We start from the raw sequence: 13,612 nt of genomic DNA, 5'->3' as shown, positions 1-13,612 counted from the left end.
GGATTTGTCATCACAGAAAATTTAAGAACATGAGCTGAACTCAAGTGTTTCATATTTTCTTCTCTATTGTGGAAAAACAGAGGTTAAATTTCATTTCTATAGTTATATATTGATCATTTTGCCATAAGAATGGGAAAATTTAATGGAATTAATTTGGTTTAAATATAGTGCACTGACATGATACTGTACCTCGGAAACCTTGGGCCGGCATAGGCTTGGTTCCAAGTTCTGCGTTGGTCATGGCACGCTGCTGGAGCTTCCTCTTTGCTTCCAAAACAGGATTTTCAAACTGTGTTCTTCTATTTATGTGGCTGGGGAAAAAAGGTAAAACTGTCAATCCCAGTTAATCCTTTTCCAAATCTGCGTTTTGAACAGTGATCATTGGGCTGCACTCTCTCAAGCAAGCAAACCTGAGGCATCACTATAGCGAGCAATTTGTCAGGGTACATTTAGGTCCTTTAGCAGGAAACTGTTAGGGTTGCTTTGGGAGGGGGGCAAAGTTGTTGGCTGAGCTTTTTTTTGTTTGTTTGTCATTTTTTTGAGCTTTTCTTGGCCATACATTTGGATTTACCCAGACATTTTTACTGATTCCCACCCGGATACTGCTTCTGACTATATGGCAACCCTAGAAATGTAATTTTGAGATGGACCATAGAGCACATGATTTGAATGCAGAAGATCCCAAGTTCAGCTCCTGGCTGGCACTTCCAGGTAGAACTAAGAAAGGCTCTGCCTGAAACCTTGTCTGCAGTGTAGACAAATGCTAATGGACTGACTGGGTATAAAGTCGTGTAACTCAGATTCCTATGAGCCTAAGGAGAATTCTGGAGATGATTCGTTTGAATACATACTGTTATTGGAAATATGATTATTGAAACTGAATGTGGTGTAGTAGAATGCTGGGCTTGGATGTGGGAAATCCAGGTTCATATGCTGTGAAGGTCTATGAAGGACCATGGTGACCTTCCAGCTTATCATATGCCACTGTGAGACACGAATGTCTCTCTGGACTCCTTGGAGGAAGGACAGGGCACTAAACAAACAAATAAGCAAACCATGCAAAGTCAATGCTACTAATTTTTTAATATGCACAGTCTAATGATACGTGTCAATGCAAGAACATTAAGAACAGTCGCTTGAGGCTGAAGTGGTCTTGGTGGCACAGAGGGCCTTCTATCAGCTTCAGCTTTTGGCCCAATTGTGCTCCTATCTGGACAGGGACAGTCTAACTTCTGTCTTCTGTGTATCTTCTGTGTTGTTCTACTGCAACGTGCTGTACATTGGGCTGCCTCTGGAGTCAAATTGGAAGAATCCGGCCTCACCGATGCTAGCTTCCAGGCTCAATAAAAAATGCTGGTTTTGACCTATAAAGCCTTGTAAGGTTCAGGACCCCAATACCTTAAGGACTGTCTTTCCGTCACGTGAACCAACCCACAGGTGTTCATCAGTACAGGTGAATGAGATCACATACCAATACCAGAAAAAAGGATAGAATAATTAACAGCTTCTTTGAATGGAAACTCTTACTCAGAACCCCAAAAATGGTTGACAATGCACATTTTAAAGGAAAAAAACCATACTTTGAAATGTTTTCTACTTTGAAATATTTGCTAGCAGATTTGTATCTGACCACCACCACTGCACAGAACATAACGAATGCTCTTTTTTATCACATCTTTAAATAAATACTCTTTTCCAACGAGGTAGGAATTATGGTCTGAGGTGTATACAGAGAGGAAGCTAGAAGGCAGTCTAACAAACGTGTCAGTTCAAGCTTTAAAAGTGCAGTCTGGGTAAGTAGGTAGGTGCCAATGAAATCAATGGGATTTACAACACATATATTTACTTGGTTGAAAGTGTTTCTCAGCTAAATGGGACTAACAAATTCCAACTTGATGAGAAACGCATGCAGAGTGGAAGTTAAGAGGGGCCACTTCTGCATCACCAAAAACAGGGGAAATGCACTACCAAAAAAGAAGACAATATTTGCATAAATTTTCATATGCATATCTATATGTAAAGATGCAAATTTAGAAACAGAAATACAATCCATCTCATCATAGTGGAGAAGACTGTAACCAGGTGACCTATGTGCTTGTTCAGTCTCCTGTTAGGTCTGATGGGCGATTTAAAGGCCCTCGTATCCCTTCCAAAGGTTCATTTTCTATAAGGACAGGGCAGTCATTTAAATAGAACACTTCTACAAAGAGAGGCCTGTCCTCTGACAGCTATTCAAGCAGAGAGGAGTAATTTAGTTGTGGATATATTCTGCCTTGTTTATGAGTCTTGCAACCACATGAGAAGATTAATTAATGAAAAGAATAACATTCACCACCATGAGAAAAGCCACCCCCTCAAAAGGAAAGTGTAATATTTGCACCATCAATATTTGCATCAAATACAGATTCTGCATCACTAGATTGGCCAATTACAACTTTAAAAAGGTGATATTTTTAAGGATACCATTAACATTGTGAATATTCTTTATGAACTAATCACAAAATGATACATGTAGAAAGAAATACCCCAGGGATATTTCACTCCGTGGCAGAGCACATGGTCCTAAGTTCAGTTCATAGTATCTCCATGCAGCATCTTTCGAACCAGAGCTTACCCAGCCATTAGGCAGGCTGAGGCCACTGCCTGAGACAGCAGAAGCCTCCCAGGCAGCATGCCCGTGGGTGCCCTGCCAGACCCGCTGCCACCACAAGCAGTGGAAAAGTGCCACCACCACCACCGGCACCGATTTGGGCAAGACTGTGCCCATTTGGAATGAGATCTCACTTGAAATTGCCCCACGCAATTTGGGACAAGATCTCATCCAAAATCAGTGCCAACTTGCCTGAAATTGGTGCTGCCAAGGGCACAGAGTGGCAGCAGAGTAGCAGTGGCGATGGCAGGAGCAGGTAGGTGGTGGCAGGAGCAGCAGCAAGGTAGAGCGACTCTTCCCATTTCCCACCTCAAGCACTGAAATGGGAAGCGCCCTTCCTGATTAGACTCTACACAAGACTCTGAAGAAAGATCCACTACCAAGACTTCAAACTTATGCTGGTCCCCTGGCTGAGAGTTGTGTGAACTGACCCATGGAAAGAAGGAAGGTGTCTTCAAAAGCTGAGGAGAGCATTCCCTGCCCCCCACTCCAAAAGACCAAATTTGCTACGCAATTTAACTTTTTATGATTTATCCATTTTTATGACATAATTAAGACACTATATTATAATGGGATATTGTCTCCTTAAAAACCAAGTCATCTGTTAAACACCAGTAATAAAGGAAAGTGTTACACTGTCACTTTTTATAATGAAAAATGGGAAGCAATTTTCACTTCAAGCCTATTGAGCTTAGACAGCAGATTAAAACACAGATCTTTATGCTGACGATAAAAGTCTTTATGAACATGATAGTGCTGCACTTTTAACACCACCAGGGCTTCATCATATTGCAGGTCTTGACCAGAAAACCTTTTATAGATGATAGGTAGGTAGGTAGGTAGGTGCTGCAATATGTAGGGACACTTATTTTAAACATTTTTTTTAAGAGTAGGTTATGTGTTGGGGAGAAAGCAGCCATAAAATATTTTAAGTTAATAAAGTAACAAAGCATCAGAGGGCCGTTGGAGCTCAGTAGTAGAGCACTTTGTTTCCATGCAAAAAGTCCCAGGGACAAGTCCTGGCTGGAAGCGACTCCTGAAACTGTAGAGTTGCTGCCAGTCCATGTAGCCCAGTCTTCCCAGGCCACAATTCCCTTCAGCCCCAGCCAGCATGGGGAGAAGTCCATTGTAGACGATACTGAACTAGGTGGGCCAGTGGTCTTATAAGGTAACTTCCTAGGTTACATTTGACCAAACTGTGGGAGGCAGTGGAAGACAGAAGTGCCTGGCGTGCTCTGGTCCATGGGGTCAAGAGTCGGACATGACTAAACAACAACAACAACACCTAGGTTACAAAAGTAAGGTAAAGGTAAAGGGACCCCGACCATTAGGTCCAGTCGTGGCCGACTCTGGGGTTGTGGCGCTCATCTCGCTTTACTGGCTGAGGGAGCCGGTGTACAGCTTCCGGTCATGTGGCCAGCATGACTAAGCCGCTTCTGGCAAACCAGAGCAGCACACGGAAACGCCGTTCACCTTCCTGCTGGAGTGGTACCTATTTATCTACTTGCACTTTGATGTGCTTTTGAACTGCTGGGTTGGCAGGAGCAGGGACCGAGCAACGGAAGCTCACCCCGTCACAGGGATTCGAACCACTGACCTTCTGATCAGCAAGTCCTAGGCTCAGTGGTTTAACCCACAGTGCCACCCGTGTCCCTGTTCCAAAAGTATGTTTGCTTAAATTATCTGAAGTGGAGAAACAGCCAGCAGGAGGCTCAAGTCTGGGTGGGTGATTTAAGCACCCTCTTTCTCCTTTCCATTTTCCCAATCTAAAGCCTTGTCTCCTGTAGAGATTTTTCCTCCTCCTGCTTTTAAAAGGAGCATAGAAGCTTTTTGCATGTAGCTAGAAACAGTGTCAGAAACAATTAAGCAGCCCGTAAGGACTTATGACAAAATAAAATTTGACAGCAAATTTGGAAGCTGCTAATAGCAACAAAACTGCTCTTTACAAGCCTGATATGCTGACCAAAGAAAGAATGAAAGGGGAAAAGGGAAAATCATGGGGAAAGTAGGTAATGATTTGTCTCATAAGACTCCCGCTTCATTCAAGGAACAACTTTAAAAGAAATGATCTATTAGGCAGTCTCCATTGTAATTTGCTACCCTATGGATGGATTCTACTGCCTTTGAGAATTGCTTCCTGGAACTTGACTAAGTAGATTCATTTCATGCAATTTAAAGTCCATATACTGTATAACTTTTCTTTTATCCATAGGCAAATAGGAAGAGCTTGAAGATACATTTAGGCTAGCGCTGATTGCAAAATGATCCATAAAGCAACCTTTCAGTAGTTCCTACTTTGTATTTTTCAGGCACTTATGACAGTTTTGCATAGTGCTTCTGATCTGCAAAGGATACCTAGCCCACGGCACTCCTGATGTGGCCGGATTGCAATTGCCACCACCCCCGACCACTGGCCACACTGGTTGGGGCTGATGGGAGTTGGAGTCCAACAAAATCTAGAAGACCACAGATGCCTCATCCCTGTTATATAGCCTTCATTGTGTTTGCCCTCACAGCACACCTTAACTCACATTGGTTTGTTTGTTTTTAATGGTGAACTGAGGCAGAGAAATTGCTCAAGGCCAATATGATGCGGTAATGTACTAGCTAACCAACCAGAATATTATGTGGCTCAGCCAGGTGGGTAGCTGACCTATAGGAATTGCATGTAATGCGGTCATCAATCCAACAGAAACATGATGTGCATAGGCTCCAAATGTCGCCACACAGAGCAGGATTGAATAAGTGTTTGAGAAAGTAGATATTTTGCCGTGAAATCTATCTTAGGCCAGGGAGCAGTTGCAGCCCTGAATGTTGGGTTTAAGCCTTGATCCCGGTGAAGAGGGACATGCCTGGAAGCCCTTTGATACAGACAGGCCAGGTAAGAAGTGTACATTAATCCAATTATAGGGTTGCCCTTCAGTTTATCAACTGCCCTCCATGCAATGAACAGCTGTTGCAAAAATGCTCCAGAAATTATTTTGTGCACCTGTAGGTCACATCCCTGTTAGCCAATCAATATCTAGCTGCCTTTTTACCACAGGCAGTTCAATTGTATGCAGGCACCACTCCTGATCGAAATCTTTAACATTCTGGAAAGCTATGCTCTTAAAATCTGACAACTCAAGGAAAACAGTTTGACTCAATTTATTGAGGGTACTTCCAAACATGTGGGAAGCGGGTGATGCTGTGGGTAAAGCCACAGAGCCTAGGGCTTGCCGATCAGAAGGTTGGCAGTTCGAATCCCCGCGACCGGGGTGAGCTCCCGTTGTTCGGTCCCAGCTCCTGCCAACCTAGCAGTTCGAAAGCATGTCAAAGTGCAAGTAGATAAAGAGGTACAGCTCCAGCAGGAAGGTAAACTGTGTTTCCGTGCACTGCTCTGGTTCGCCAGAAGTGGCTTAGTCATGCTGGCCACATGACCCGGAAGCTGTCTGTGGACAAACGCTGGCTCCCTCGGTCTATAGAGCGAGATGAGCGCTGCAACCCCAGAGTCGTCCACGACTGGATGTAATGGTCAGGGGTCCCTTTACCTTTACCTTTACTTCCAAACCTGCGCTACAAATGTTATGCCCATCTCCACTATAAGATAATGCAATGCCAATGTCAAATCCAACGTTCACTGAGATTTATTCCTTATGATTATGCATTTCTGGCAGTGTGGTTTTATTAGCTCTTCCTACATATACATAATACATTAAAAAGTGTGTGTGTGTGCGCGCATGCAAATAATGAAGCATTCCTTTGCATTTCTTTCCCTTTTATTGCTTGCAGATTTAGAATGGTGTCTCACTGGGGTAAGATAATTAATTTTGCCTATTTATAGAAGCAATTTATCCTTATAACCTACTTGCACACAGAGCAAGCTGAAGATGCATACACATAACGCTTTTTGAAAACATAGATTACGTTGGGAAAATATTAGAAGTGATATTTTCCATGGTAAATGTCATGTAAGTAAATGTACAAAATATTGGCTTGTGTGCAATTAAAACTCTTCAACTAAAAGAAGGTTATATTTTATTCTCCTCCTTTGCAGGCATTGTGAATAGCTGAGGAATATAATTGAAGTGGCAAATCTCATTTCCTGCCTTTTATATATGATGGAAAAGGTGACAAACTGTGTTTCCAGGTAGCTGCCTGTCCAGCCACTGACCAATGTCAGAGAAGGATAGATGAATCTGTCAATTTCAGTATCTCCCTGTTTCTAATTTTTCCAGTCTTTAACTAAGTTCTCCTCATTTCCACATCAGTTTGCATGAAACTCATATGCCTGTTTGTGGACATTCCACCCAATGCACACATTCTGTATGCAACTTTGCCCAATATAATGAATTAGGTACTATGAACTGTCCGTGGGATGTGGATATAAATAATAAAATTATTGTTGTTATTTAGAAGACATCGGAAGGCAGCCCTGTTTAGGGAAGTTTTTAATGCTTGATGTTTTATCACGTTTTCACTATTCTGCTGGGAGCCCACCCAGATTGGCTGGGGAAACCCAACCAGATGGGCGGGGTATAAATAATAAAATTATTAATATGGGATATAATATTTGAGGAAGGATGGTGCAACATCATGACAAAATGGTTTTCGGTATGTTCCACTACTGCTAGTGAATACACAAGATTACTCACTAATATTTATTCAACATAACATTTATACCCTGCCATTCAAGCTCACAATCATAGATAAAATGTATATATTACAGAATAACAACAAAATATATAATTTTATCTGATTCATAGTCATCATCTTAGCAGACATAGTTGGAATGGGTGGACATCTAAAAGCATAGAGAAAACATAAGAGTGCGGGGGGGGGGGAGACAAATCAGATCAAATACTTGACAAAATAATTAATTTACAATTTGCCTTAAAGTGAGTAACAACACAATCCTTTGCATATCTTCTCAAAAGTGAGTCAAATGAAATTCAGTGGGATTCACTGTTAGGTAAATATGTACAGGATTGCAGCCTAAAGAGAAAACCAAATGGGCCTCTCTAGGAAAAGGGTTCCACGGTTTGGGTGCCACCGCTGAGAAGGCCCTGCATCTCATCCAATACTTCTGACACAAAAGGCAGCAGGACACACAGCTAGGCCTCAGGTGACAACTGAAGGTTCATGTGAGAGAAAGCAGTCTTTAAAATATTCTGTGGCTTTGAAAGGCAACAGTATCCAGTCACCTGGTCACTGTTCTTGGCTTACTCAGATGTCACCGTGGAACATCAGCTTTGGGTTTGGCAGCTGAGTTATAAAATCCACATATATTTTTTGTTATAGCTGACCATGTAACTATTGTCTACAGCTGTGGATTTTTGAATAAGATGATTTGTTATGTTTGTACAAACGGACTGAGGAGCTTCAGACCTCAACAGTTGCTTATAGTATGTGATGAGGTACACATGGGGATCCCAACTTCTCCACATTCATGTTGGAAGTTTGCAGATATTTTCTGTTGAGCCTTCTATTTCCTGACACATTTCAATGTGTAGACAAAAAACAGTGGGGTACACATCTTCTCAATTTGAAGCACTGTTCTGGGACATAGACAACAGTTTATGCAAGATTAATAGCAAATTAATATTGGTCTTGGAAACTTACTCAACATAATAAGTGCCATAAATGGGATCATCAATTTTCTCCCAGCCATATGGTAGCTCTGAAAAACAAAGAGTAATGCCTCTCAGTAAATACAGCACAGGATGCCAAGATTTCTAATAATAATGAAAGAGTATTGTTGTCAAGTGTGGCAACCGCATTACAAAGTTAAATATAGTGCTCAAAACCAATGCCAAATTTTAGACATATCCCATGGCAGTCACAAGTAGCTCCAGCTTGAAAGCTGGCATGAAAATGCAGGGTAATCACCATCTGAGAAGAATTTTAGCTACTCTCTTACTGTGCAGTTGTCTGTGCCAGAAATAGTAGCATATCAGCTACAATATTATTGCCCAGGGAAATCAGGGAGAGCCTTTTCTACCCAAGAAATTGTATTTGCCATAGATGACAAAGACTAAACACAGAAAATATTGTGTAACAAAACAAAGCAAAGCAAAGCAAAACAAAACAAAACAAAACATCACCAGTACATGACACCTGCAAGAGGAATGTTCACAATTCAGTACAGAGACAAAGCTGTGTGTTACGACCTAAACCAATTCACAGGGTGGTTATCGAAGGAAGATTACAGCTGCGCTCAACCAGAGAAACTGATTTTGTGAACTGCAGAATATTTATGATACCATCAGGAAAAAATAAGAGTTTTTATTTGAAACTAATCACGTGTTGCTTATTTTTAACTCCACTCACCAGACTGCAGCAGCACTAATTGCACTATCACATTTTACAACCAGAAAAGGCTATTGCATTATAAATATTACACTCACTGCAAAGGTGATGACTTTTTACGGGAAAGCTAGGCCATCTTTAACAGGTTAATCACTTTGTCCTTATTGCAAAGTATTGCAAGAGTGGAAAATAAGAGGGTACCCAGTGATATTGGGAGAACAGTGGTTAGTTCAGTGGCAGAACAAACAGTTTGCATATAATTACTGGTATCTCCAGGCAAGGGTGGGAAAAAATCTTCTCTGAAACTTTGGAGAGCTTCTGTCAGTCAGTATAGAATGACAATCAGTAGTGGGTGGTGCAGTGGGGTTTGAAACAGACAAATGAATTATATGGACATGTTATTTCCAAAGTGAGTAGGTATTATACATGGCATGTGACGTGTGATCTCTTCCCCTAGATCAGCCTCACACCTGTGCACTGGATGTAATTGGATGGGCTGTGTCCGCAGAGAGCCTAGGGTGCCAGGGCCCCATCCATGCACTCTTTGCTCGCCAGTTTTGAGATTACATATTGTGTTGCATACCCTCCAACCTTCCTCAGATGAAAATAGGGACACTTCTCCCTCCCCTCCAACTGACCCGCCCTTGACCCCCATTTTTATCCCCCCACCCTGACCCCCAAAGCACCACTTCACCAACAGGACACAGCACACGACACTCTCCCCTGTCCTCAGAAAACCCCTCAAATACCTATTTTATTTTATTCTTTGGTAGATTTACAAAAAGCAGACACCAATAAATACAGCTTAGAAAGGGATATGATTAAATGCAGATGCAGAAAGCATTTTTTTTATTTTATTCAGACTCCTTCCACTCCATGCCGCTCCCTTTCTTCCCATCCAGGGTGGCCCTGCCCTCTGCCTGCCCCTCAGAGCTGGCGCGCCACGCGAGGCTGGGCCTTGGCAGCGACTGCCTTTCCTCCTTGCCTGCTCTCCAGCAGCTATGAGATGCCAAAGGGAGGAGTCTAGGCATGGAGAGGTCGTGGTGAAGCAAAGGGATGCTCCCCGCAGCAGCTGCTACTGCTCTGTACAAGTGCTAGGTCATCCCCCACCCCAAGCTTGGTGCTTTATTATTATTATTATTATTATTATTATTATTATTATTTATACCCCACCCATCTGGCTGAGTTTCCCCAGCCACTCTGGGCGGCTTCCAACCAAGTGTTAAAAGCAATACAGCATTAAATATTAAAAACTTCCCTGAACAGGGCTGCCTTCAGATGTCTTTTAAAGATAGGTTAGCTGCTTATTTCCTTGACATCTGATGGGAGGGCGTTCCACAGGGTGGGCGCCACTACCAAGAAGGCTCTCTTGTGACGCTGGCAGGGGAAATGGGGACATTCTGGGATCAAATCAGAAGCTGGGATGGCTTTTGCAATTCCGGGACTGCCCTTAGAAAACGGGGACACTTGGAGAGCACAGAAAGTCCTGTGTAGATTGGGCTTTCCGTGCAAAGATCCTTTCAAAACATCCCTTGTGTGCAACTACAAGGATGGGCCTCAGGTGGGTGAGCTGGACCCTCAGTCACACTTCCTCAGACGTTTATCTTCTGAAAGTGCAAACCAAGCCCGCCCTAGCCTTTTAAAGCCTAAAGAGATAGAAGAGGGGGTTTTCAATCTGGAAGAAGCAAAAACACAACTTTATACTGCCTGCTAAGCAGGTCCACTGGACCCTGACTGTAATTAAAAAAAATCAGCACTCATAACAATTTTATGCCCTAGATGTTAGTTATCTTATTATCACAGGCAGTGATCCTGTATCTATCCTTAATGTAGGAATACCACTGCAACTCTGTTGTATTTGGGAGAGCAAAATGCCTCAGTTCTCCACACGCCTTTAAATATCCATTAATTTACTCATTCCTACTGAACAAAGCACTTCTCCTTTCGGCACAGCAAGGGAGTGTTTCTATATATGTTCAATGAATAAATGATTATAATCCTTCATGAGAAAAGATAGAACCGATAGTTATTGTTGCTTTATGATATGTTATTTATGTTCTGCTCCTTTTTCCTGGGCCATAACCAGAAATTGGTGTCCGGAGCCCCTGGGTGCTCACTTGTGGTAGGGTTGCCATGTGTCCTCTTTTTCCAGGACATGTCCTCTTTTCCAGGGGTAAAGTTTTATAGTCTGTGATTATTATTTTTTTGCACGGGGGAAGAAAAATATATGAGTTACTCCTGCATGTTGTTCCAGTGCAATAATGCATAATGGTATTTGTGTGGTGGGCAAAAAATTAAGAATTCAGATTGCAAATCCCATTTTCGAGTGTAAAAGTCTGTAAAAATTTAATGAGTTGGAAGTATTATAAAGGACCCAGTTTTTTAAAAGGCAAGTGTAGAACTGCTAACTATATTATACCCATTCAAGCTGCAGGTTTTACAAAAATTAAATTTCAGTACTACTGTTGTGGATCATTAAAAAGCCATATAAATTATTCACAAGGGTATGTGTTAATTCCCTCTGCATCTATGATGCAAAATGTGAGCTCTACTTAATTAAAATTCTGTGCATGCCAGTAAAACAGAATTAGTAGAGCTCAAACTCTGGGCTAGTAGTTGAAGGTTGAAAGATAAGGTTGGCCAAAAGATAAGTTGACCGCAGAGCTACTGTTTGAAGACTTGTCTCCTGCATTTTTATTCTAAGCCAATTTGTGGTTATTTTTCATTAGAGAAATAGTAAACTGTATGTGTGCGTGTTTATCTCCTCTGCTAGCGATGCAGCAAAAAGACCTCAACTTTCATTGAGGCTAAGATACACTAACTGCACTGAATTCAAACATTTTAACTTTATGGGATGTTTCACAAGTTTATCTGTAAAATGCTTATTAGAGGCAAGTCTCTGAGAGTGAATAAATAACCACCCTTGTCCAGCACAAACAGTTCTCCAGGTACACATCCCTTCTCTTCTATGAAGAATTGCAAGGACAGAGGACACTGCCTTGTCCGGAGCCAGGCCACTGATTTATGTGACCACTGATTTATGCCACTGACTTTGGACACGCCACTGTCTTTCAGAATGACCTACTTTACAAAGCAGTTATGTTGATACTACAGGATAGTCCCTTAAATTACCTGCTCAACTCTTTGAAGAATGATAAATAATGAACTGGGAGTCTAGGGCATGTCATTTTAGAGGGTGAAACTTATATTTTTTTTGCAAAATTCTTCAGTGAAAAATATGTTTGTGGGTGTGAGGAGATCAAATCTGCTTTTATTTTTGTGATTGGCCAACTTTTAGCTTGGGAAACCAAAGAATTTTAATTTTACCTTCTGAAAAAATAATATATTACTCCAAGTACTTGGCAATCATTTATTGATTTCTATGCAATTTTACTTAGAAAGCAAAACTAAATTATATTGATTTAACTAAAACATTTCAGGGGATGTTGGGACAGGTAGAAAGGCCTCCAAAGGTCTTCGTAGAACCACAACACGCATATTGTCATGGAGTCGTGGATACTTCCCCCTCACATTGTAGAAACATGTGCTCAGCTGAAACCGACTTACCCTATAAATGCATGTCAGCTTTAATCAATTCAATGATTAAATTAGAGGCTGATTTGGTTTGACAGCTATATATTATACCCAAATTACACTTGACTAAAAAAACAAAAAATACTACCAGTTCTATATCTTCTTCTTCCTGCATTACTCAGATAAAATTTACCCAGCCTGAGGTGCTTCCGTCAATATTTTACTCTTTTTTAAAAACCATTTTACAATTACTCAACAAAACATAGAACCTGAGCACTTGCATCTTGCACAGTATAAAAGCAAACCTCCCAATTTTTCACATAACTCATTTTTTAATTAAAAAGGTAAACACAGGCTTGAATCAAGAGTTGTGTGAGCAGATTTCTGGCTCCTCTTTCGCACCGCAGCCAAACCACCAAAGCCACAAGCTCAAAAAGCAGGTGCCCTGAGGGCATCCCTCTCCCCTGCCAAGACCATCACCCCAGCCTTGACTAAGCATCCCTAAAAGTAGTTACTTGTCTTCTCTGATTCCATTGCTGCTTCCAACTACGCTGTCCAGATGTAGCAGTAGGATGACCAAAACGGAGCCAAACTTGCCCTGAAACTTATCCATCTTAAAATGAATCAGTACAGATAGAGCAATAAAGTACATGCTGTATATTAAATTGTGCAGAACCAATATAGCCCCATCAGCTGTTTGCCAGTAAGCAAGGAAAAATTTATCCTCCAGAGGAAAAGGCAGGTGGGTTTCATATAGTCCATATATTGTCAGAGCTGGAGGAAGTGGACTTTATAAAGCCCAGCTGCCCCGTGCACGGTCAGATGTTTCTCACAAGCTCTTTGGGCTCATTAACCTTTCCAGACACAATTACCATTACCCAAACCCCAGAGCTTTTGTAAAGTGAAATGTTTTCATCCCTTGATTTTACTACATATATACATTTTTAAGAAGCCCTCGCTGAAATTTATTTTGTTTGTTTCACAATAGAAAAGAATCATTTCTGTTATATATTACTGCCGTCTGGAAACAACTAGCAGTCATAGAAGTTATTCCTCATCATCGTACAACAGCAATGGATATACAGATGAAGGCATTTGTATTGAGTCATTCCAAGTTTAGAAATTATGTTGAACAATACC

General features: G+C 41.4%; 1 protein-coding gene across 17 annotated transcripts in view; it reads right to left on the bottom strand.

Moving 5' to 3' along the window:
- Positions 1-13,612, bottom strand: part of MAGI2 (membrane associated guanylate kinase, WW and PDZ domain containing 2) — a 598,965-nt gene that overhangs the window by 147,969 nt on the left and 437,384 nt on the right. For all 17 annotated transcript variants that reach the window (XM_081927615.1, XM_081927614.1, XM_081927613.1 and 14 more), the window contains 2 exons: positions 8,252-8,309; positions 190-311 (listed from right to left, as the gene is read on the bottom strand). In XM_081927615.1, coding sequence (XP_081783741.1) covers positions 190-311; positions 8,252-8,309 — 180 coding nt within the window. The remainder of the gene's footprint in view (positions 1-189; positions 312-8,251; positions 8,310-13,612) is intronic.

The sequence above is a fragment of the Podarcis melisellensis genome (genome assembly GCF_964234715.1).
Source record: "Podarcis melisellensis genome assembly, chromosome: 10".
NCBI classification, from domain to species: Eukaryota; Metazoa; Chordata; class Lepidosauria; order Squamata; family Lacertidae; genus Podarcis; species Podarcis melisellensis.
The sequence above is the reverse complement of the archived record's forward strand: the minus strand, read 5'-3'. Positions and strand labels throughout refer to the sequence as shown.